The 25,992-nt window shown below is 40.4% G+C and overlaps 1 protein-coding gene across 3 annotated transcripts in view; it reads left to right on the forward strand.

Moving 5' to 3' along the window:
• The window catches only part of KLHL3 (kelch like family member 3), a 117,276-nt gene that overhangs the window by 8,854 nt on the left and 82,430 nt on the right, over window positions 1–25,992 (forward strand). For 2 of the 3 annotated variants that reach the window (XM_078067472.1, XM_078067474.1), the window contains exons 2-3: window positions 5,500–5,619; window positions 21,495–21,601. In XM_078067472.1, coding sequence (XP_077923598.1) covers window positions 5,500–5,619; window positions 21,495–21,601 — 227 coding nt within the window. The remainder of the gene's footprint in view (window positions 1–5,499; window positions 5,620–21,494; window positions 21,602–25,992) is intronic. The other variant, XM_078067475.1, reaches the window with a different exon arrangement.

Raw genomic sequence — 25,992 nt, forward strand, 5'->3', positions numbered from 1 at the left:
GAGAAAGATTTAGGTGGTATCTAACAACTCTTACTGAGCATGTGACCCTAGACTGAGGCATATGTGTGTGTGTGCATATATATATATACATGCTGGAGAGTGGAGTCTGTGGTGAGTATTCAAGTCAGACACCTGAGCTCAGCTTCCATCCCTGCAACTTACTATCTGTGTGATCTTGTACAAGATTCTTAACTTCTCTGAGCAGTCAGCCCCTCTCTTTCCTTACTTTCCTGTTCCCTGGAAGGTCGGTGAGCTGCCAAGAAGCTTGTACCTTCCAGAAACCAGGGATCCATAGTCTACTCCAGACTTCCCATGTTATCACAGAGGTGCAGAGCAGGGTAAGAAAGAGACCTTAGGATCTTTCTGATGTCAACCCTTGCCCCTATATCAAGGGTGGAAAGGGCTCTGGATGGAGCGGGGAGATCAGACACCCATTTCCTAACCAGCCCAATGGTCAAGCTGGCTTTGGTATGAATTGCTTTTTGCTGAACTTTAATCCTTTGAATAGACAATCTGTGTGTTTGAAACCTTTTGGTAAACACAACATTGTATTAACAGGGCTACTTCATTATTGGACCATTTTGGCAGGCCAGAAAGTGCAAAGAGCCACACAACAAGGAAGAGCAAGCCTTCCTGTTCACTAGTCACACTGGAGAGTGTTGTCAGTGTTTCCAAAATGGCCCTATTCCGTATATGTGAAACAGAACTAATAATGTCTGTCCACTGGGCTTTTAGGAGCTCTAATCTTATTAGTTCCCTGTCAAAAACCTTCCGTGGTTCTCTGATCAATACCAAATTATGTATTTTTCCCCTTGGCTTTTAAGTCTCTTTATAATTTGAAGACAGCATTTATAATGAATATTTGTGAAGTCTTTTTATAGTTTCTGGATTTATCCCAGGAATGCAAGTATGGTTTAGTTTTAGAAAATATATTAGTATCATTTACCACATTAAAAGATTAAAGGGGAAGGGACTGGATGGCTCAGTTGGTTAAGTGTCTGCCTTCGGCTCAGGTCATGATCCCAGGGTCCTGGGATTGAGTACCACATCAGGCTCCTTGCTCAGTGGGGAACCTGCTTCTCCCTTTGCCTGCTGCTCCCCCTGCTTGAGTGCTTGCTCTCTCTCTCTCTCTGACAAATAAATAAATAAAATCTTAAAAAGATTAAAGGGAAAAATCCATATGACCAGCTCATTAGATTCACAAATATATTTGATAAAATTCAGTATAATTTTATTATTAAAAACAATAAAATAAAAGGGAATTTTCTTAATTTGATTAAGGTCATCTGTAAAAATCCTACAATAAACATGAACAATAGGAAAACATTAGAAACATCATCTTTAAAATCAGGAAGATGACAAGAATATTTGTTAGCACACTTTCTGTTCAACATTCTGTGGCCATCCTAGCAGGGCAAAATTTCTTAAAAAAAAAAAATTAGAGGCCTAAACATTGGAAAGGAGAGAAAAAAAAAAACCCTCTGGCAGTATATGCAGGTTAATATGATTGTTTACATAGAACACCTTATTGAGGGGCACCTGGGTGGCCCAGTCGTTAAGCGTCTGCCTTCAGCTCAGGTCATGATCCCAGGGTCCTGGGATCGAGCCCCGCATCGGGCTCCCTGCCTGGCAGGAAGCCTGCTTCTCCCTCTCCCACTCTCCCTGCTTGTGTTCCCTCTCTCGCTGTGTCTCTCTCTGTCAAATAAATAAAATCTTTAAAAAAAAAAAAAAAAAAAGAACACCTTATTGACTCTTCAAAGAAATAGGAACGTTTGGTAAGGTGGCTGGATAGTAATTTGTGGAAATCAATGGCATTTTATAAACTGTAGCAATCAGAAAATACAATTCAAAGAAGACACCATTGCTATTGTAAAAAATCAACAAAAATCTTAAAGTACTTAATAAATTTAATTGAATATGTGTAAGGTCATCATATAGAAAAATAAAGAGGTTTGACATTAAAGAATATTAATAAATGGAGAGAGATATTCCATGTTCATGGACCAGAAGACATAATATCAGAAAGATGTCATTTCTAATCTAATTGATCTATAAATTCAATGTGGTTTCCTTCAGAATCCCATGAGTCTTTCATAGAATTGAGCAAACCGATACTAAAATTTGCATGAAAGAGTAAAGAAACTGGAATAGTGAAGACACATTTGAAGCATAATAGTAGGATTGAAGACTTGCCCTGTCAAGTATCAAGCCTTATAATGAAGTTACAGAAATAATGTGGTACTGGTGTAGAGACAGATAAACTGACCAGTGGAATAGCTTAGAGAGTCTGAAAATAGATCCCTGTATTTGGAACTTTGACATGTGACCTAAGGTGGCATGACAGATAAGTGGGAAAAATAAGTATTCAGTAAGGGGAATTTATGGGAAAAAATTAGATCCATATTTCACATCGTGACATAAAAATCAACATCAGATAAAATAACTGCCATTAGTCAAAAGCAAAATTGTTAAACTTTTAGTAGAAAATAGAAATTAATATCTTTCTAGCCTTGGTGTAGGGAAAGACACTGACTTTTTAATTTAAATTTTAGGTAGTGAACATATAGTGCAATATTGGTTTCTGGAGTAGAAATCAGTGATTCATCACTTACATACAACACCCGATGCTCATCCCAAGTGTCCTCCTTAATGCCCATCCCCCATCTAGCCCATCCCCCCCCACCTCCCTCTGTCAACCCTCAGTTTGTTCTCTGTCTTTAAGAGTCTCTTATGATTTGTTTCCCTCTCTCCTTTTTTTCTTTTCTCCCTTCCCATATGTTCCTCTTTGAAAGACACTGACTTTAAAAGAAATAATGCTTGTGGAATTTCTCATAGGAAAATTTTCACCTTTACTGGGTACTCCTTCACCTTGATCATATCTTCTTCTGTTTTTGAGATTTTTTTTTTTACCTCCTTAAACATATCATTCTAATCATATGCTTTTGTGCATCTCTTGATATTTATCTTCCTGTGCTCAGGTAACCTCCTTGGCCCAGAATTCGAATAGTCCCAAAGTTCAGATGACTGTGACCTTATATTTGTATGCTGAACTGAAGGTGGGGAAGGAAGCCAATGGAGTCTGTCATGGTCAGACAAACTGTAGGTCTTGCATGCTGGTTGTATTTGGTTTTTTTGTTTTTAAAGATTTTATTTATTTGTCAGAGAGAGAGAGACAGAGAGAGAGAGAGCACAAGCAGGGGGAGCGTCAGGCAGAGGGAGAAGCAGGCTTCCCGCTGAGCAGGGATCCTGATGCGGGACTCGATCCCAGGACCCTGGGATCATGACCTGAGCCAAAGGCAGACACTTAACCGACTGAGCCATCCAGGCGTCCCTGCTGGTTGTATTTGAATGTTCCAATAGTTCCAAATTTCACTGTAAGATCTGTAGAGATTATCAGGTCTCTGGAACATTCTCTTAACCACAGAAGCCCCTTTCTCCAGTCAGTTTGCAAGTCTAGGTGGTCGCCTGGAAGGAGGCACACCAGGCAAAGGCAAAGCAAACTATCTTTAAGCTAGAGTTTGAGTGAACTGTGAGTGCCCAAATCTACACAAGTGGAGAAGGTTCTGTTTTCCTCTTAGAACAGAGGTAACTCCAAGGTCCTGGACTTGATCTTGGAGCTGAATAGTTTCATCGGTTTGGGAAAAAAAAAAGTCCTTTTTTGGGTGTTCATTCTTTTGCTAATTTTTTCCACCCCCCCATAAAGCTGAGACATATTGCTCAGAAGTAGTTGGGCATCTAATTGGCATCCCATAGGGATTTGAGTGTTTTGTCTCCAGTACAGAGGACTTTGAAGTTATGAATGACTCTTGCTAGTCCCCACCTGCTCACTTAGCCCACACAGATAGCCCTTCTTTTCATAACAGTGACAGTCCCTTGTCATTCTATGGGATTATGGTTTCCCAGAAGCTTTCACTCCTGTGCCTTTGTTCTCCATACCCAAGCACAAATGTATTCACCTGCTTCCTGTCCCACTTCTCTCTCCTTTTGATGGCTTCTCATTGTCTCAGAAACTGCTCAGAAACCCAAACTCCTTAGCTTTGCTAATATGACACTCACAGGACTGCTCCATCTTCTAGCCTTTGCTTTTTTTTTTAAATTTTATTTTATTATGTTAGTCATCATACATTACATCATTAGTTTTTGATGTAGTGTTCCATGATTCATTGTTTGTGTATAACACCCAGTGCTCCATGCAGTACGTGCCCTCCTTAATACCCATCACTGGGCTAACCCATCCCCCCAGCCCCTTCCCCTCTAAAACACTCAGTTTGTTTCTCAGAGTCCATAGTCTCTCATGGTTCGTCTCCCTCTCCGATTTCCCCCGCTTCATATTTTCCCTTCCTACTATCTTCTTCTTCTTCTTTTTTTTTTTTAACATATAATGTATTATTTGTTTCAGAGGTACAGGTCTGTGACTCATCAGTCTTACACAATTCACAGTGCTCACCATAGCACATACCCTCCCCAATGTCCATCACCCAGCCACCCCATCCCTCCCACTCCCCACCACTCCAGCAACCCTCAGTTTGTTTCCTGAGATTAAGAATTCCTCATATCAGTGAGATCATTTGATACTTGTCTTTCTCTGATTGACTTATTTCGCTTAGCATAATACCCTCTAGTTCATCCACGTAGTTGCAAATCTAGCCTTTGCTTTTGAGACTCCTTGTTCTACTGAACTCCCTTGACTCTTTTCCTTTAGGTCTCTGTATCTCCTCTTTCCTCTGCCAGGATGCTCTCCATCTTCCTTTTACCTGCCCTTTTTTGCTCTTCCTTGAGATTTCTGCTCTCCCTCAGCTTCTGGGAAGTTTCCCCTCATCCTGTCAGCACTGCAGTCATTGCCCATCCTCTGCGCTTCTCTACCTCCTGTCCAATCACCATACTTAAGATAGGATGTTTAGGTTGTATAAGACTGATGAATCACAGACCTGTACCGCTGAAACAAATAATACATGATATGTTAATTAATTGAATTTAAATTAAAAAAATGAACATAAAAAAAGATAGGATGTTTAGGTGTTTACTTGACTTCTTCCTCTGCTGAGCTCTAAGCTTTGTGAAAGCAGCTGTCTAGACCTTGTTTGTTGTGTTTCCCTTAAATTTAAATACAGTGCCTGGCACATGGTAGGCTCCATTAAATGTTTGTTGGATGAACTTTCCCTGTGAAGTGAGTGGAATAGCACTTAATCTCCTTCCACATCCCCACCCCTTTAGGGCATGGTGGGTGGAGGATAAAGACTTCCCACAAAGTCACACAAGTGCTGGTAGAAGCTGACTGAGGACCTGGCTTCCACCAGAGGAATGTACGTTGCATTGGAAGATCCTGCAGAAATGGCTGACCCAGCGCATTTCTTTCCCTGCTGGGTCTGTGATGAAGAAAACAAGCTGACAAAGATGCTTCTGGTGGGTGGGCAGTTACGCTGAGTTGTGGCAGCTGGGTGAATGGGTTTACCAACATGTGATCCTCTCTTCACCCTCCCACTCCCTTCCTGTTCACAGCATCAAGCCGAGCTCCCAGCCCCCGGTTCAGGCCGGAGATGATGAGAAGAACCAGAGGACGATCACTGTCAACTCTGCGCATATGGGGAAGGCGTTCAAGGTTATGAATGAACTGCGGAGGTACTTTTCCTCTTTTGCCTGTGCCCTTTTGGGAAGAACTTATTGGGTGAGCGTCATCAGTGACTGAGAGCAGAAGTCAGAACACCACCTTGTGAATTCTCACTCTTCCCCACCTACTCTCAGTCACTTGGCTTCCCCTTCACGCTCCAGGCTAGATAGAAATGGCTTTCAGAAAGTGCTCTCTTTTCTTTGTATTTATTTAACACCTTTCATTTTACTCCTTAATCACAGGGGAATAATTTTTTTTATGGTTGTAGCAGCTCTGTTCATAAACTTGGTTTCCAACCAAACCAATAATAGGATGATTGCAATACTGTTATATAGTTGCAGATTAAAGATTGTGGATGCTACACATGTTTTTTTTGGCCTCCTCTCATTCCTTTGTCTAAACTTAGCTTATTACGACAGCTGAGTAAGTGGAAGAATACCTAGCTTCTTCAATGCAATTTAACTCTCCAAAGAAAGAAATGAAATGCAAATGGGCTCATCCTCTGTGAGCTAACGTTGAGGGATGTGCAAGCTATTTATAAGGCTGATAAGTACATTTGGTGAGCTTGTTGCAAGGCAGGTTCAGGACACTGGACATGTTTTTCTGTACAAAGGCTGTACACCCAATCTCCTCCTTACCAGAGAACCCAGAAGCCTCCTTTGCCCACGGCATTATTTACAGCATACTTCACCCTATTGTGAGCTATAATTGTTAATCTCCCTCTTTTCTCTGTCATTTATGAGCTCCCTGAGGGCAGGGGCAACTTCTGAATCATTCTGATCTCTAGCACCTGGTACTTCATGGGGGCCTCAAGGCATTTACTAAGGATGCCTAGAGGCACTGATGAGACTCTGGGATGGATATGAGTGAAAAATGTAAATAGTTCAATGAAAATAATTTTCTTACAGTACGGAATAGGTGTTATGAATGAGAAATGCATCAGGTGCTTGTCAGGTGACAGATATGCAATAATTATTTGTTCCCGAAAGGCTGCTATGAAAGCAAGTATGTCATACTACAACTTTGGAGAACACTTTCTAAAGGGGATGATGTTTGAGCTAAATCTTGAAAGACAAGTGAGAGTTAAAGAAATGACAAGTGGTGGGATTAGGGGGAAGTCTTCCAGGCAGAGAAAATGGCATAAGTAAAAGGTCATATAGCTAAAGATGTGTTTGTTGAGTAAGGGGTTGAACTGCTTTTAAACAAAAATTCTATCTGCTTCTGTATTTGTTTCCTCATTTCCCCTTTCTGCAGGACCCAGTCTTTGGCATTAAAAACAAGTTAAACTAAATTTGTCTTATGCACTACTGCTTGGTTTTTATTAGGCCTCCTGCCAGATTTCCTGGAAGCTCTACCTGCAGTTGTCTGAGGCAGTGGGCAGTGCTGATGTTCATGCTTACGGGTACAATTCTCTGGTCACTGAAGACTTTGTGTTTTGTTCAATGGATACTAGTGACCTTCCTCATTTAGTTCCCTTCGGTATGGTTTGTGTCGTTTGTCTGATGTAAGATTCCAGGTCTCCATACAAACAACCTAAATTTACATTTCAAGGAACTAGAAAAAGAAGAACAAGCTAAGCCCAAAGTTATCAGAAGGAAGGAAATATTGAAGATTAGAGCAGAGATGAATGAAATGAGACTGGAGAGACAATAGAAAAAAAAAATCAATGAAAGTAATAATTGGTTTTTTGAAAAGATAAATATAACTTTAGCTAGATTAACCAAGGAAAACAGAGCAAAGACTCAAAATTAGAAATGAAGGAGGATATTACAGCTGTTACCATGGAAATACAAATGATCATAAGAGGCCTCTATGAACAATTGTATGCCAACAAATTGGATAATCTAGAGGAAATGGATAATATCCTTGACACCTACAGCCTGCGAAGACTGAATCATTAAGAAATAGAAAATTTGAACAGACCAGTAATGATTAAGGAGATTGAATCAGTAATCAAAAATCTCCCAGTAAAAAAAAGCCCATGACCAGGTGGTTTCACTGGTGAATTCTACCAAATATTTAAAGAAGAATTAATGCCAGTCCTTCTCAATTCTTCCAAAAAACTGAAGAGGAGGGAATACCCTCAAACTCATTTTAACAAGGCCAGCATTACCCTGATACCAAAGCCAGATAAGGACACTACCAGATAAGAAAACTACAGGCCAGTATTCCTGATGGATATTGATGTAAAAATTCTCAACAAAATACTAGGAAACTGAATTCAACAGTACGTTAAAAGGATCATCTACCATGGTCAAGTAGGATATATCTCTGTAGTATAAGGATGGTTCGTTCAACATATGCAAATCAATAAATGTGATACATCACATTAATAGAGTGAAGGAAAAAAAATCATATGATCCTCTCAATAGATGCAGAAAGTGTTTGACAAAATTCAGTATCCTTTTATGATGAAAACTCCCAACAAATTGGAGATAGAAGGAACATACCTTAACGTAAGAAAGGCCATATATGACAAAGCTACAGCTGCCTTCATACTTGATGGTAAAAGTTTGAAAGCTTTTCTTCTGAGGTCAGGAACAAGACCAGGGTGCTTACTCTCACCATTCCTATTGAACAAAGGACTGGAAGTCCCACACAGAGCAGTTAGTCAAGAAAAAGAAAGAAAAGGCATTCATATTAAAAAGGAAGAAGTAAGGTTGTTTCTGTTTGCAGATAACATGATCCTATTTATAAAAACCCTAAAGATGCCACCAAAAAACTCTTAGAACTGAGAAACAAATTTGGTAAAGTTACAGGATACAAAATCAAAATATAAAAATCACTTGCATTTCTATACACGAACAATGAGCTATCTGAAAAAGAAAGAAAACAATTCCATTGACAGTAGCATCAAAAACCGTAACATATTTAGGAATTTAACCGAGGAGGTGAGTGATGTGTACACTGAAAACTATTATACATTTTTGAAAGAGATTGAAGAAGACAAAAATAAATAGACAGTATCCCAGTTTTATGGATTGGAAGAATTAATATTGTTAAAATGTCCGTAATACCCAAAGTCATGTATAGATTCAGTGCAACCTCTATCAAAATTCAAATGCCATTTTTTTTGCAGAAATAGAAAAAAGTTCTAAAATTGTATGGAATCAGAAATGACCCCGAATAGCCAAAGCAGTATGGTAAAGGCAGAGTGAAGTTGGAGATACCACATTTTCTGATTTCAAACTATATCACAAAGTGTAGCAATCAAAACAGTATGGTACAAACACCGACCAAGGAACAGAATTGAGAGCCCAGAAATTAACCAACACATATATGTCAACTAATATTTGACAAAGAAGCTAAAATACTTAATGGAGAAAGGTAGTCTCTTCAATCACTGGTATTAGGAAAACTGGACAGACGCATGAAAAATAATATAATTGGACCTCTTTCTTACCCCACTCACAGAAGTTAACTTGAAGTGGATTAAAGACTTAAATGTAAGACCTAAAACCCTACCTCTCCTAGAAGAAAACAGGAAAATCCCAATTTATACATGAAAGCATTAGATACCATTTTTTAAAATCACAGAATCCACAGAAGTAGTGTTTTCCCAGTGATTTGGGCATCTCTTAGCCCAGTTAATTTTCACATAAAATTAACCATTACAATCTTGTTCTTCCTTTTTTCATTTTTTTTTTTTTTTTTTCCAAATGGAGCACAATCTGTATATGTTTTGCCAGGAAATCTCTAGTGCAGGTTTAGACATAGATTTCCCTTTTATTTTTCTTTTAATTTAAAAAATTTCCATTTTTCTTTTTCTTTTTTTTTGGGAAAGGAATATATTATAGAACATTTAGAAAGTACGGATGAGCAAAAAGTCATCTATAATTTTAATACCCAGTGGTTACCATTGTTAACACTTGGGAGAATATTTTTCTTTAAAACATGTCTCAACCAGATTTTTTCTCTTTTTGACAGAGACACAGCGAGAGAGGGAACACAAGCAGGGGGAGTGGGAGAGGGAGAAGCAGGCTTCCCGCGGAGCAGGGAGCCCGATGCGGGGCTCGATCCCAGGACCCTGGGATCATGACCTGAGCCGAAGGCAGAGGCTTAATGACTGAGCCACCCAGGCGCCCCAGATTTTTTCTCTTAACACTGTATTGAACAAGTTTTTTTCCCTTAAATTTCTTTTTTTTTATTTTAAGTAAATTCTGTGCCATACGTGGGGCTCCAACTCAAAACCCTGTGATCAAGAGTCGCATGTGCTACCCACTGAGCCAGCAAGGCACCCCTATATTGAACAAGTTTTTCTATGTCACTAACTGTTCTACAATGTTAATTTAAGTGGATGAATGATTTTATATATTTTTGGTTAATTTTTGAAAAACAGTTCCTTGTTGTTAGATGTCTAGGTATTCCAATCCCTCATGTAAATAGCACCCGCGGTAATTATGTTGGGAGCAATACAGCATAGTGGTCACAAGCATAGACCCTGAAGGCAGGCAGCCTGGTTTCAGATTTTGGCTCCAGGAGTCCAGTTCTGTGACCCTGTACAAGTTAATTAATGTCCCTGACCTCACTTTTGTCAACCATAAAATGAAGCTAATAATAGTTCCAGGGTTGCTGGCTTGTTAAGAGGATTAGTAAGTCAAGTGCTTAAAACTGTGATAGCACATATATTACTGTTGTTAAATACTGGTGCACGTTCACAGTTATTTCTATAGAATTAAGTCCTTACAAGTAGAATTGCTGATTTCAACAGCGTGTAGCCTGGTAATCATAATACCTGTTCCTTTGATATTGTCATGAAGCCCTGGCACGTAGGGAACGTTCTGTGTCTGTTAGCTATCATTATGATGGTGATGATGTGCTAAGAGCTGTGCTCAGTTGCAGGAATATGGCAGTAGATTAGAGAGTGAAAGTTTTGTTCTCAATGAAGCTTGCATTCTAGTGGTGTTTAAAAATTTTATCAAATTCTATATTTCATGGCTTTTAAATTCTTTTAATTTCTAAGGTATTAAAGATATGGCTAATTTTTAAAACTAGAGTGGAATGGGTGGGTGAGGGAGAGAAAGGGAGCCTGAAAAGACACTTTATTGATCTGGGTGAGTTTAATGTGAACTGGAGGGAGGTGTACTTTGTTTGGATAAAGGCCTGGTAAAGCATCTTACCATCCAGCGACTAAGCTAATGAAATGTTACATGATATTCCAGGGACCTGGGGTTATTTCTTGCACTGTTTTCACATCTTCCTCCCTCAGTTTTAAGCTATTTTAGTTCACATACACATGTTCTATGCAATTTATGAATCACACAATTCATGAGTTTCCTATTCTTTTTACTTCCATGGTTGAGAATGGGCTGTTGGCATGGTAACCACCTAGTCTTCCTCTTCCTTTTGCATTTTATCGCTCTGCTCTCGTCAGACCAATAGCAGCTTCTGGGCAGCAGAGTCCTAATAGCTCTTTGGTTCCTGATTTACCAGCCAGCCAGCAAAAGTGGGGATATGGTTCTTTTTGGAATTGCACCCTGGTTCATTCCTGAAAAGGAGAGACAGTCTCTTCTATCCCATTTTGACAGTTTTAACCATCACAAACAGTTCTCTGCCCTCATCCTTTTTTTTTTTTTTTAAGATAATCTGCCACTATGCCTGTATTATTAGTAATGAACCATCTTAGCACATTGCTTTCTGTTTCTCTTTTTTTTTTGGTAATGGCTTTATTAAGATGTAATTCATATGCCATACAATATGACCCATTTAAAGTGTCAATTTAATGGCTTTTAGTATATTCACAGAGTTGTGCAACTCACGGTTGATTTTAGAACATTTTCATCATCCCCTCCAAAAAAAATCCTATACTGTATATTTTAGCAGTAATTGCACTATTCCCCCATCCCCCCACCATTAATCTATTTTCTGTCTCTATGGATTTGCTTATTTTGGAATTATGTAATACATGTCTTGTGTGACTTCTTTCTTCTTTTTTTTCCTCATTCAACTTTTGTTTTGATGGTTCTCAAAATTCTGTGACAGATTCTTGGTCAGGTTATTTCCATTAAAAAGTACTGATTTTAAAAACTAATAACTAATTTTTTTATTATGTTCAGTTAGCCAGCATATAGTACATCATAAGTTTTTGTTGTAGTGTTTAACGATTCATTAGTTGTGTATAAAACTGCCACACACACACACACACACAATAGATGGTCCACAAAATATTCTCCTTTCCTTCTGAAGGTTTTACGATGCACTGTTATCATTAACCAGTCTTTTACTATTAAACTTAAAAGGCCAATTGACACAAACAGTTCTGAGACCATTCTTCCACCACTGATTAAGACTGACCTGGCAGGTATTGGGGATAATATTCATTTAGCCTTCTGAGCTTTCTGGGCAGATGTGGTGACCTTGCCAGCTCCAGCTGCCTTCTTGTCCACTGCTTTGATGACACCCATAGCAACTGTTTGTCTCATGTCACGAACAGTAGGATGGTCCAGAGTAGGGCAGTCAGAGAAGCTCTCAACACATAGGCTTGCCAGGAACCGTATCAATGATGGCAGCATCACCAGATTTCAAGTACTTGGGACCATCTTCCAGCTTTTTTCCAGAACGACCATCTATTCCTTCAGCTCAGCAAACTTGGAGGCAGTGTGAGCTTTGTGATAATCCCGCACAGATACATATCCAGCACTGATTTGGCCTGGATGGTTCAGGATAATCCCCTGAGCTGTGAAACCAGCTGCTTCCATGGGTGGGTCATTTTTGCTGTCACCAGCCGCATTGCCATGACGAACATCTTTGACAGATATGTTCTTGACGTTGAAGCCCACATTGTCCCCAGGAAGAGCCTCACTCAAAGCTTCATGGTGCTTTTCAACAGACTTTCCTTCATTTGTAACATTGATTGGAGCAAAGATACCACCATGCCAGGTTTAAGAGCACCAGTCTCCACTCAGCCCACAGGGACAGTACCAATACCACCAATTTTATAGATGTCCGGGAGGGGCAAACACAAGGGCTTGTCAGTTGGAAGAGTTGGTGGCAGAATGCAATCCAGAGCTTCAAGCAGTGTGGTTCCACTGGCATTCCCAACTTTACTGGTGACTTTCCATCCCTTGAACCAAGGCATGTTAGCACTTGGCTCCAGCATGTTGTCACCGTTCCAACCAGAAATTGGCACAAATGCTACTACCCTGTTGGGGTTGTAGCCAGTTTTCTTAATGTAGGTGCTGGCTTCATTAACAGTTTCCTTGTATCTCTTCTGACTGTAAGGTGGCTCAATGGAATCCATTTTGTTAACACCAACAATTAGTTCTACACCTAGTGTGTAAGCCAGAAGAAGGGCATGCTCATGGGTCTGCCCATTCTTGGAGAAACCTGCTTCAAATTCACCACCAGCAGCAGCAACGATCAGGACGGCAGTCAGCCTGAAATATACCTCTAATCATGTTTTTCATAAAGTCTCTGTGGCCTGGGGCATCAGTGATGGTCACATAATACTGGCTGGTCTTGTATTTCCACAGGGAGATATCAGTGGTGATACCACATTCATGTTCAGCTTTCAGTTTTTCCAAGACCCAGGCATACTTGAAGGAGCCCTTTCCTATCTCAGCAGCTTCCTCAAATTTTTTGATAGTTGTTTGTCAATCCCACCACATTTGTACATCAGATGACCAGTAGTGGTAGGTTTGCCTGACTGCATGTCCAGTGACGATGATGTTGATAGGAGTCTTTTCCTTTCCCATTTTGATTTAGGTTTAGTGGTGGTTTTTCATGACACCTGTGTTCTGGTGGCAAACCCATTGTGAAAAAGCTTTGTGACTTCTTTCTCAGGATAATGTTTTCAAGGGTCATTCATGTTGTAGCATGTCTCAGTATTTCATTTCTTTTTATTGCTGTATAATAATGCATTGCATGGGTATACCACATTTGAGGCCAGCCATCTGGTTGTTATGAATAATGCTGCTAGGAACATTCACTTACACATTTTTGTGTGGATGCATGTTTTCATTTCTTTTGGTTGTATACCTTTTGGTGGCTGGGTCATACGATAACTACCTGTTTAACTTTTGGAGGAACTGCCAGACTGTTTTCCAAAGCACTGCACCACTTTACGTTTCTACCGGCAGTGTATAAAGGTTTCAACTTCTTCATATCCTTGCCAACACTTGTCATTTTTTGTGTTTTTGATTACAGCCATCCTAGTGTCTGAGGTAATATCTCATTGCGGTTTTGATTTGTATTTTTCTCTTATCATTAATGATGTTGAGCATCTTTTTATATGCTCATTGGCCATTTCTATATCTTATTTGGAGAAATGCCTACTTAGATCCTTTGCCTATTTTTAAGTTGGGTTATATGTCCATTTTTGAGTTAAGAGGGTTCAAGGTCTTTAGACATTCCACAAGCCTCTTTTCAGATATATGATATGCAAAGTTTTTCTTTCGTTGTTTGGGTTGTCTTTTCACTTTTTTGATATCCTCATGGTGTGTTTGGAAGCACAAAAGTTGTAAATTTTGATGTCTAATTTATCTGTTTTTTTCTTTTGTTGTTTATGGTTTTGGTGTCCTGTGTAGCGAACCATTGCCTAATCAGAAGTCATGAAACTCTACCCCTATGTTTTCTTCTAAGAGTTTTATAGTTTTAGCTCTTATATTTAGGTCTTTGATCTATTCTGAGTTAATATTTGCATATCATGTGAAGTAGGGGTCCCTTATTTTTTGTATATGATACCCAGTTGTCCTAGCACCATTTGTTGAAAAGACTTTTTTCCAAAAAAAAAAAAAAAGAAAGAAAAGACTTTTTTCCCCTGAATTGAATAGTCTTGGCACCCTTGTCAAAAAGCCATTGACTGGGGGCGCCTGGGTGGCTCAGTTGGTTAAGTGTATGCCTTTGGCTCAGGTCCTGATCTAAGGGTCGTGGGATCCAGTCCCGCATTGGCTCCCTCTCAGTGGGGAGTCTGCTTCTCCCTCTCCCTCTGCCCTCCCCCCTGCTCATACTCTCTCTCTCTCTCAAAAATAAAAAAAAATCTTAAAAAAAAATCCATTGACTGTTTTGTGCAGCAAAGGAAATCATCAACAAAATGAAAAGCCACCCTAATGAGTGGGAGAAGATACTTTCAAATGATAAATGTGATAAGAGGTTTATATCCAAAAGATATAAAGAACTTCTACAGCTCAACACCAGAAGAACTGGATGCCTGGGTGGCTCAGTCGGTTAAGTGTCTGCCTTCAGCTCAGGTCATGATCCCATGGTCCTGGGATCAAGTCCCGCACTGGGCTCCTTGCTCAGCGGGGAGCCTGCTTCTCCCTCTATCTGCTCTGCCTGCCGCTCCCCCTGCCTGTGCTGTCTCTCTCTCTCTGACAAATAAATAAATAAAATCTTAAAAGAAAAAAAAAAAAAACAACACCAGAAAAACAAATGATCTGATTAAAAATGGGCAGATGATCTGAATATATATTTTTCTTTTTTTTTTAAAGATTTTATTTATTTATTTTGAGAGAGAGAATGAGAGAGAGAGAGCACATGAGAGGGGGGAGGGTCAGAGGGAGAAGCAGACTCCCTGCTGAGCAGGGAGCCCGATGCAGGACTCGATCCAGGGACTCCAGGATCATGACCTGAGCCGAAGGCAGTCGCTTAACCAACTGAGCCACCCAGGCGCCCTGAATATATATTTTTCTAAGGAAGATATACACATGGCCAACAGACACATGAAAAGATGCTCAACGTCATTAATCTTCAGAAAGTACAAATCAAAACCACAATGAGATATCACCTTATACGAGTCAGAATGGCTAGTACCAAAAAGACAAGAATGTTGGTGAGGATGTGGAGAAAAGGAACCCTCGTGCACTGATGGTGGGAATAGAAATTGTTACAGCCACTGTGGAAAGCAGTGTGCAGGTTCCTCAAAACATTAAAAATAGAAATACCATATAATCCAGTAATTCCACTACTGGGTATTTACCTATAGAAAATGAATACACTAATTTGAAAAGATATGTGCACCCCTGTATTTATTCCAACATTATTTATAATAGCCAAGATATGGAGACAACCTAAGTGTCCGTTGATAGATGAATGGATGAAGAAGTGTGTGTGTGTGTGTGTGTGCATTCCATTATGCATATGTATATAGACTGGAATATTACTCAGCCATAAAAGGGAGATGTCATTTGTGACAACATGGATAAAACTAGAAGGTATTATGCTGAGTGAAATAAGTCAGACAGAGAAAGCCAAATACCATATAATTTCACTTATATGTGGAATCTAAAAAAAACATGAATTGAAAAACCCCTCAAAACAGACACAGGCTTGTAAATACAGGGAAAAAATTGGTGGTTGCCAGAGGAGAGGGGAGTGGGGGAATGGACAAAATAGGTAAAGGGAATTAAGAGGTACAGACTTCCATTTCTAAAGTAAATTAGTCATTGAGATGGAAGGTACAGCATAGGGAATAAAGTCAGTAATATTATAATAATGTGGTATGGTGATAGATGGTACCTACAGTTATTATGGCGAGCATTGTGTAATGTGTAGAATTGTTGAATCACTATGTTGTATTCCTGAGGCTAATACAACATTGTATGTCAATTATACGTCAATAATAAGCATTTAAAAAATAAATGATAAAATTTTTTAAAAATGAATTGACTGTAAATATGAGGGTTTATTTCTGGATTCTCTATTCTATTGATCTCTATATCTGTCCTTATATTATTACTACGCTGTCTTTAGCTTTGTGGTAAGTTTTGAAATTGGGAAGTGTGAGTCCTTCACCTCTGTTCTTTTTCAAGATTGTTTTGGCCAATCCAGGTCCCTTGCATTTCCACATAAATTTTAGGTTCAGCTTGTCAGTTTCTGCAAAGAAGCCAGCTGGGAGTTTGATAGAAATTGTGTTGAATCTGCAGAACAATTTGGGGGATTATTGCCATTTAACAATATTAAGTCTTTCAATCCATGAACACTGGAGGTCTAGGTCTTCTTTAATATCTTTCTTTCTTTTTTTTTTTTTTTGGTGGGCAGCAAAGGAAAGTTTATTGAATGATAGTACAAAGCTCCCAAAGAGGGAGGGGACCTGAGAGGGTTGCCCTCTTTAATTTCTTTCAGCTGTGTTTAATAATTTTAGAGAATAGGTTTTGTACTTCTTTTGTTAAGTTTATTCTTAAGTATTTATTCTTTTTGATGCTATTATAAATGGAATTTTTCTTAATATCATTTTTTGTTCATTGCATGTGTATAGAAATACAGTTGATTTTGTTTATTGATATTATATTCTGCAACCTTCTTAAACTCATTTGTTTTAATTTTTTTTGGTGTATTTCTTATAGGATTTTCTATATATGAGATCATGTCATGTATGAATAGAGATAGTTTTATTTCTTCCTTTTCAATTTGCATGTTTTTCATTTTCATGTTCTATTTCATTTTCTTGCTTAATTGCCCTGGCTAGCAATCCTAATCTTCTCTTACTTATCAGTAGTATTTGGTATAGTTGGTTATTCCTTGCTTTTTTGTAGCCCTCTCTTCACTTGACTTAATGGACACCATGCTTTTTTTGGTTTTCCTCCTGTCTCACTGTTACTTTCTCATTTCTTTAGCTGGTTCTTTCTCTTCCCTCTGACCTCTTAACCATCTCCCACCTTTGAAATTAAGACTCATGTATCCATTTCCCTACTTGATAAACCCTACTTAGATGTCTAATATGCAGCTCAAATTTAACCTTAACAGTTTTAACTTAACTGCTAATCTTAAATGAAGTGTTTTGTGGAAAAAAAGAAATGTTAACATTTACTGAATGCTTACTATTAGCACTATTCATTATCTTGTTTATAACACATCTGAATTCTGATATCCAGGGGACACGCACCATGGTCACTCTGATTCCAGGGCCTGAGCTCCTTCCTAACAGCTATCACAAAGTATATAGCCCTACTTTTTTCTTCTTGAGATTGTTCTTTGGAGTAGTGTGTGTTACACTGATGTGTTACACTACTCCAAAGAACAATCTCAAGGTACAGTAGTCTGTACCTCTTAATTCCCTTTACCTATTTTGTCCATTCCCCCACTCCCCTCTCCTCTGGCAACCACCAATTTTTTCCCTGTATTTACAAGCCTGTGTCTGTTTTGAGGGGTTTTTCAATTCATGTTTTTTTTAGATTCCACATATAAGTAACTATATGGTATTTGGCTTTCTCTGTCTGACTTATTTCACTCAGCATAATACCTTCTAGTTTTATCCATGTTGTCACAAATGACATCTCCCTTTTATGGCTGAGTAATATTCCAGAAAAAAAGAATCCTATAAGATTTCTAATAAATGGAATTAGAAATGCTTCTGAGCCATGCAGTGCTTTAGAGCTTCTTTTCTTTTTCATACAGAGTGGATACACTCCAGTGTGCAGACAGGCTTTACCATTCCCAGGGAAAGCTGACATTGAGTTTCTGGCGAGTTTGTCTTGGTCACTTTCCTAGGCTGCAGTTTTTCTAGCCTTGAGATACACTTCCAGTCCATCAGAACCATTCTCATTCATTTGTTTAACTGGATTCTCCATCTTTATTCCTCATTCCTTCTTGTCTCTTTCCCATTTGTTCGTGAACAATCAGCTCCTCTGGGTTTGTGCAAGACATCCCACTCTGACATTTCCCTTTTCAGCATCTGGCTCAGCTTTTGCTCACCATTTCTGACTCATCTGTTTTACTTTTCCTTATTAAAATACTGATTATGAGAACAACAACAACAACAGTTGTACTTTTTGGTCAGTTGTTCTTTTTTTTAAATTGAAGTATAGTTGACAAGTTACTTGTACTTTTAAATAGTAGTGATAAGAGAACTCCATTGTCTCCCTAAAATTTTTAATGAAAGTGAAGTGAAAATGTTGGGAATACATTTTTACAATAAATTTTGGCCAGATCTATAAAGAACTTATCAAACTCAACATGCAAAGAACAAATAATCCAATCAAGAAATGGGCAGAAGACATGAACAGACATTTTTCCAAAGAAGACATCCTAATGGCCAACAGACACATGAAAAAGTGCTCAACATCACTCGGCGTCAGGGAAATCCAAATCAAAACCTCAGTGAGATACTACCTCACACCAGTCAGAATGGCTGAAATTAACAAGTCAGGAAACGACAGATGTTGGTGAGGATGCAGAGAAAGGGGAACCCTCCTACACTGTTGGTGGGAATGCAAGCTGGTCCAGCCACTCTGGAAAACAGTATGGAGGTTCCTCAAAAAGTTGAAAATAGAGCTACCCTATGACCCAGCAATTGCACTACTGGGTATTTACCCCAAAGATAAAAATGTAGTGATCTGAAGGGGTACGTGCAGCCCGATGTTTATAGCAGCAATGTCCACAATAGCCAAACTATGGAAAGAGCCAAGATGTTCATCAACAGATGAATGGATAAAGAAGATGTGTATACACACACACACACACACACACACACACACACACACACACACACACACACTGGAATATTATGCAGCCATCAAAAAGAATGAAGTCTTGCCATTTGCAACGACGTGGATGGAACTGGAGGGTATTATGCTGAGCGAAATAAGTCAATCAGAGAGAGACATGTATCATATGATCTCACTAATATGAGGAATTCTTAATCTCAGGAAACAAACTGAGGGTTGCTGGAGTGGTGGGGGGTGGGAGGGAAGGGGTGGCTGGGTGATGGACATTGGGGAGGGTATGTGCTGTGGTGAGTGCTGTGAATTGTGTAGGACTGTTGAATCACAGACCTGTACCTCTGAAACAAAGAATACATTATATGTTAAAAAAAAAGAAGATAGTAGGAAGGGAAAAATGAAGGGGGGGAATCAGAGGGGGAGACGAACCATGAGAGACTATGGACTCTTAGAAACAAACTGAGGGTTCTAGAGGGGAGGGGGGTGGGGGAATGGGTTAGCCTGGTGATGGTTATTAAAGAGGGCACGTTCTGCATGGAGCAGTGGGTGTTATACGCAAACAATGAATCATGGATCACTACATCAAAAACTAATGATGTAATGTATGGTGATTAATATAACATAATAAAAAAAACTAGCCTGTTCTCAGATGGCATTTGCAATCTTATTTGGTCCCCACGGTCAATGGACATCCACTAAGAAAGATGAGAATACTGTGGTGAGATTGTTTGTCCATGTTCTCATAGCCAGTTAGGGGCAGAGCCAGTTCTCTTCCCAGTTGAGCTGGTTTATTCTGATAAAATTTATATTTAGAGCCTGCTGTCCACTGTAGGGTGAGGTCCCATCCCCAGGTTTTGCCTCTTGCTGCTCGGAGGTCTCACCCTTCCCAGAAGCCCCCTCATGGGGACTTTATTCTTTTCACCTTTCCCTCTTGGGGCTAACTTATCTTCTGTTGTTTTCTCTTTCAAAGTATCAGCCAATCATGAGTCATTATGGTAGTATATCCAGAGTCAGAACTAGATTCAAGACTCAGCCTTCCGTGGTTTTGGGCCACCTCTCTGAATGTCATAGATCATCTGGCATTTACAGCTCTAGCCTTTTCAGGCCTTATGATTCTGTTTCTCTGATAAGCAGTCTTGGACTAATGTCTGAATAGTTGGCAAAGGTTTAATATGCGACACCAGGGCTGACAAATAGGTAGCTTCTATTCCATCAGTTGATCCTGGCAGACTCATTATATTCATCTTATTGCTCTCACATGGAGCCTAGTCATGACTCAGACTTTTCAGTCCAGTGTAGTGCACTAAGTAACCACTGCCACTGGATCGCAGTTGACATGTGTTTGTCCTGTCTTCCCTCCCACCTCTAGTGCTTCACTCTGAAGGAGGGATTAGTGGTGACCGGGTTACCTTGGATGTTAGGAACATGGGTTCTGGAATTTAGCTACTTCCATTCAAGTCTTGTTTCCACTACTCCCTTTTTGTATGAACTTGAGAAAATTACTTAACTTCTCTGGGCCACAGTTTCCTTTTTTGTAATATGGAACATAATAATAACCCTATCTCTTGGGGTTTTAGAGAGGAATGAATGAAATATTAGGTATAAAAAAGTGCTTAGAACAGTGCCTAGCACATAGAACTTAATAAATGTTAACTATTGGAAGGCTGGTGGGAGAAAAATTCTTGGGTTGAAACGGTCTTGTGGAACCTTTTCAATCCTTCAAAGTAGTCTAATATTCATTCTGTCTATGAGTGTGGATTGATCCCTTTTCAGAGTTTATTCATTTATTCATTTAGTAAAAACTTAGGGCTTTCTATACGCTAGGCTTGCAGCCAGGTGTTTAGGATATAACAGTAAACAAGTCCTTTTCAGAGGGCACAGTGTAGTGGGGATGACAAGTAAAAAGGTAGTTACAGTATCCTTAACAATTGCAAGGATTGGAGTTTGCACAGGGTCTTCAGGAGTAACCTTCTTGGTGATAATGTTAAATCTGGGTGGGAAGATGAATACTTGAGGCCTCCAGACCTGGCTTGCCTCTTACCAGTATTTCATAGATATTGGATCCCCTGGGGGATTGTTAATACTTGTTCTCACTGGTGGCACGCCTCGGTGGCATGCTCCTTGGCATTCAGCCAGCCACCCAACGCATAGCCCCAGGCTTTCCCCCTTGCTCTCTGAGCTGCTGTCCTCCCCCCACCCCTTACCATCTCAGTCAGAGCTGCTGGAGTTGAGGAGCAGAGATGTGAAGACAAATGAAGGAGACCTGAATTGGCAGTACGGGGTAGTTGGATCTCTCTGTGTGCCTTAGGAAAGCATGAATGCCAGGTTTATCAGGGACTTGGAAAAGTCGATGAGTTCATCCCCCTGCCTTAACTTGGCATGGCAAATGTCTGTGACAGCCTTGTATGGTGGCAGCGTGGAATCTGGGTGGAAGAAAAACATATCCTTGTGTGGCTGGGGGTGGGCATTGGTGCTGTGACCCATGCTGTCCCCTCACTGGTGTTTTACAGTAAACAGCTGTTGTGTGACGTGATGATTGTGGCGGAAGATGTCGAGATAGAAGCCCACCGTGTGGTCCTGGCAGCCTGCAGCCCCTACTTCTGTGCAATGTTCACAGGTACGGTGAGGGGCAAACAATAACCCACAGTTTCGGGCCCGCAGCCCCGCTGAGGGAATATTTCGGGTGGTGGCATGAGGGGAGGGCGGAGAGAGAATGCTGTGACACTCACTGTGAGGAGCTTCTGTGTGCCAGAGACTATGTTTTGCACCATGGAGGACTTGATGCAACCAGCCTGGTGTGCAGCCCCTTGCCCACTCTGAGGAAAGAAGAGGTAGAATCAGGTTATTAGTTCTCAGACTTTGGCATGCACATCATAATTGTGTAGGGGAGCTTTTAGACGTGTAGGCTCTTGGCTCATCCCCACGCCTCTGATCTTCCATTTTGCAGATGGGAAACACTAAGGCTGAGAAAAGGGAAAGGGACTTGCCCCAGTTCACACAGTAAATGAGTGGAACTCGGTTTCTTGATGCCTGGCCCCATGCTGGACTAGCTTGTCCTTCCCTAGCCATTCCTACCAGGCAAGGTCTTCGAACCTCTTTGGGCCTTTACAGGAGTGTGGAAGAGATTAGGGAGAAGTGGTGGTGGGGCTTGGAGGGGAGAGTAAGACAGGAATTTTCGCCATCTGGCATTCAGTTTCAGCACCTTTGCCAACTTTCTAGAGAGTCCGTGCTTCCTGTACATGCCAAATAGCCCTGTCCAACTAGTTCACATGTGAGACTGAATTCCTTGAAACCCATGGGCGGAACTTCCTGTCTGTAGTACTTCACAGCACCTCCCCTGAGCTATAAATCACTGCTGACCGAGGGCCAGCTGGGCTGGGTGAGACCCTCGGACTGGGTCAGGTGTTCCTTCCCACGATCGCCAAGTACCCAGTGCTGCTTTTGAGCATGGTCACCATCCCTCTGTGTTCTTGTTTGTTTCCTGGGGTCTGCTGTGCCTGTGCTCAGGCGTTTGGTGTATCGGCTGCTTCTCATCCTGCAGTTTTTTTAATTTTTAATTTTTTTTTTAAAGATTTTATTTGTCAGAGAGAGAGAGGGAGAGAGAGTATGTGCACAAGCAGGGGAGGCGGCAGGCAGAGGGAGAAGCAGGCTCCTCTCTGAGCAAGGAGCCCAATGCGGGACTCGAACCCGGGACCCTGGGCTCATGACCTGAGTCAAAGGCAGATAGATGCTTAACCGACTGAAGCACCCAGGCTTCCCTCATCCTGCAGTTTACTGCTCAGGTGTCTCCTCTGAGAGGCCCCCTCTGACGATCCTTGCCATAGTTCTCCACTATATATTTTTTCATAACATTTGTCTCTGTCTGAAAATCCTGTTGTTGGTTGTTGATGTGTTTATTTATCTTTCTCTCCTCATTAGACTGTAAGCTCCATGAAGACAGAGGTGTTGTTTACTATCACATCCTAAGCATCTGGTACACAGTAGGAGTCAGATGTTTTTTAAATGAATGAATGAAATGTCTCCACAGTTGATGGTGAGCTTTGAGCATTTGAGCACCATGTCTTGTCACAGTTGAATCCTCAGAGCCAACCACAGGGCATGGTGTTTAGGAGAAGTAAATAAATGAAGTTTGAAAGAATGAATGTGGGCTTGCTAAGAATGGGTGAGTGCAGGCACCCAATTTTTGCTGAATCCTGGGTGAGAGTGGTTCTAGTTGGGGGTGACTTAGCACTTGTGTTTTGAGAGTTCCTCACCTGGGGCTCCCTGTTGGCTCCTCATGTGAAGGAGCTGGTCTCAACTTGGAGCCATGCCTCTCCCAAGCAGACCAAGACACTCTTACCTCACTGTGAGCCTTGGGCTGGGAATTAGTAGCCTGGAAAATGTGGCTTAGAAAACCAGCTAATTTTACTACCTGGAAGGTTTGAGCTGCATTCTCTTTGGCATAGTTTCATACTCTAGTAGTAAGGTTTTTATTTCCTTGTTCCCCTCTCTCCTTCCTCCGTCTCTCTGTCTTTAAAATAATTCATTTTGTTTGTAATAGTTACTTAGCTGCCCCTTCACTAAGTAGCTCTGCCCGTCCTTCTTCTCTTGCCTGTGTGGCTTGGAAGGTCCAGTGTTGAGAGAGGAAATCTGTTTGGAATTGTAGTTTTGGCTCCACTTGTGGCTAATGAGCTTGCCTCTGGGGTAGTGCAAGCGCCTAACCGAAACAAGGTGATTCTGTTAACAGATAGAAAAGATGCTTCTGGAGCAGATCTTGGAGTCTAGTCATTGAAGGGAGGAAAAAAATCAAGAAGAAGACAGTCTAATGTGATGCCCAGCTCAAATCTTCTGTTGAATCTGGTTACTGTCCATCCTTGTATCCTTTCATATATCTAGCCAGCCAGCCAGCCAGCCATCTGCCTGTCTCTCCACCCACCCATCCATCTACCCATCTAAATACTACTCACATATGTTCATTGCAGGAAAAAAAAACGAGAAAATGTAGACAAGCCAAAAAACAAAAATAAAAATTACATGTAATACAACATACAGATAAGATTATAGTGTATATCCTTTCAGACTTTATATTTGTAAATATGTACAGATACAAAATAATTTTTAAAAAAGATTTATTGAGAGAGAGAGCATGAGCGGGGGGGGGGGGAGAAGCAGGCCCCCTGGTGAACAGGGAGCCCAATGTGGGGCTCAATCCCAGGACCCTGAGATCATGACCTGAGCTGAAGGCAGATGCCTAACCAGCTGAGCCACCCAGGCACCCCCAAAATAAATTTTTAATATAAATTCATTTTGTATATACACAGTTGATGTAATGTGTATACTTAAAAAAAAGTTGCTGTTCATCGCCCTGGAATGTTCTTCCCACTGCCTCTCTGCCTGTCTAACTCCTTTTCATCTTTCATTACTGCTGAAGCAGCACTTCCTCAGATCGGCTTTCCCATGATCCCCTTGGATTAGGTTAAATTCATTTGCTATTTACTCTTACGATACTTTGTGCTTGTCTTTAGTATTAGTGCTTATCTCATTATTTCCTCAATATCTGATTGCTCTGGTCAGTCAGTTAAGAACTGTACCTGAATTCACTGCTGTGTCCCACTGCCTGACATGATCTTCCATGTAGTAGGTGCTCAATGAAAATTTGCTTAATTGAACCAGCAGTATATGGTCAATATATTTTCATGTCAGTGAAATCACATCTACATCATCATTTTAATGGCTTCATAAGATTCCATCATATATATCCTAATTGAAAATCCATTTCCTCTTTGGTTAGAAAATACAATTCTTTCTAATATTTTGCTACTATAAGTGATACTAGAATGGGTAGCTTTGCCTCTTAATCTTATTTACCTTCTGAATATTTCCTTAGCATAGATCCCTAGAATAAGGGTGTGCACATTTTGAAGACTTGTGAGACACATGCCGGAAGTCCACAGTTCTTGGAACAGTTGTACCAGCTTATACTTCCATCAGCAATATATGAGATTTGTGTATTTTTCAAGGCCCCTTGATTTTGCTTAAACCTTGATAAACAGGTACAAACAAAAAGTAACATTGTAAAATTTTATTCTGATGATCAGGTTCAGCTTCAAAATCCATAAATTTAGTCATGAAGAGGCCCAGCTGACTCTCATTTAGTCCATTTCTATCAGCATGTTTAAGGCCAAAATGAAAAGGAAATACTCGTGACATTCTTCTGACTCGAGTGGTGTGATTACGATCTTTTTACTCGGGCTTAACGTGTTTTTATTTTTTTGTCCTCTGAGTTCATATTGCCCAAGTGTCCCAGATATCAGCTCTGTTCCTTGACCATGTCCTGCCTAGAATAACATGGAATAAATGTGAAACAGGTCTGAGTGCACACAGGAGAGTGTGGAGAGGCAATCAGCTTGTGAGAAGATCTGGGATGGGCCATCACTCAAACGGTCCAGCACTCTTTTAGCATAGACATTGGACAGGCCAGTGATGCTGCATTTTGCCCATCTTTGTCCTGTGAATATGGAATACTTTAGATTCCCCTGCTTCCTCCCTGTGTAGCAACTCCATTACCAGGGAAGCTGATTTTACCCAATAGCTGAGTCAGTTTTTGTCTTCTTTGTTATCATGCCCTTCACTATGGGTTCTATTTACTAGAGTATTTGTACTCCATGTGGGTCCCTACATGTCATCCAAGTACATTAAAAACAGCCCTCTCTTATGGTGTTAAAGGAACCAAGTTTTATTTTATTTATTTATTTTATTTAAGAGTCTTTTTTTTTTGTAAGATTTTATTTATTTATTTGACAGAGAGAGACACAGCGAGAGAGGGAACATAAGCAGGGGGAGTGGGAGAGGGAGAAGCAGGCTTCCCGCTGAGCAGAGAGCCTGATGTGGGGCTCGATCCCAGGACCCTGGAACCATGACCCGAGCCAAAGGTAGACGCTTAACGACTGAGCCACCCAGGCGCCCCTAAAGGAACCAAGTTTTAAAGAATATGTGGGCTCAGGGTATGAACCCCCACCATCACTTGAC

Source organism: Halichoerus grypus, chromosome 2 (genome assembly GCF_964656455.1).
Source record: "Halichoerus grypus chromosome 2, mHalGry1.hap1.1, whole genome shotgun sequence".
Classification (NCBI taxonomy): Eukaryota; Metazoa; Chordata; class Mammalia; order Carnivora; family Phocidae; genus Halichoerus; species Halichoerus grypus.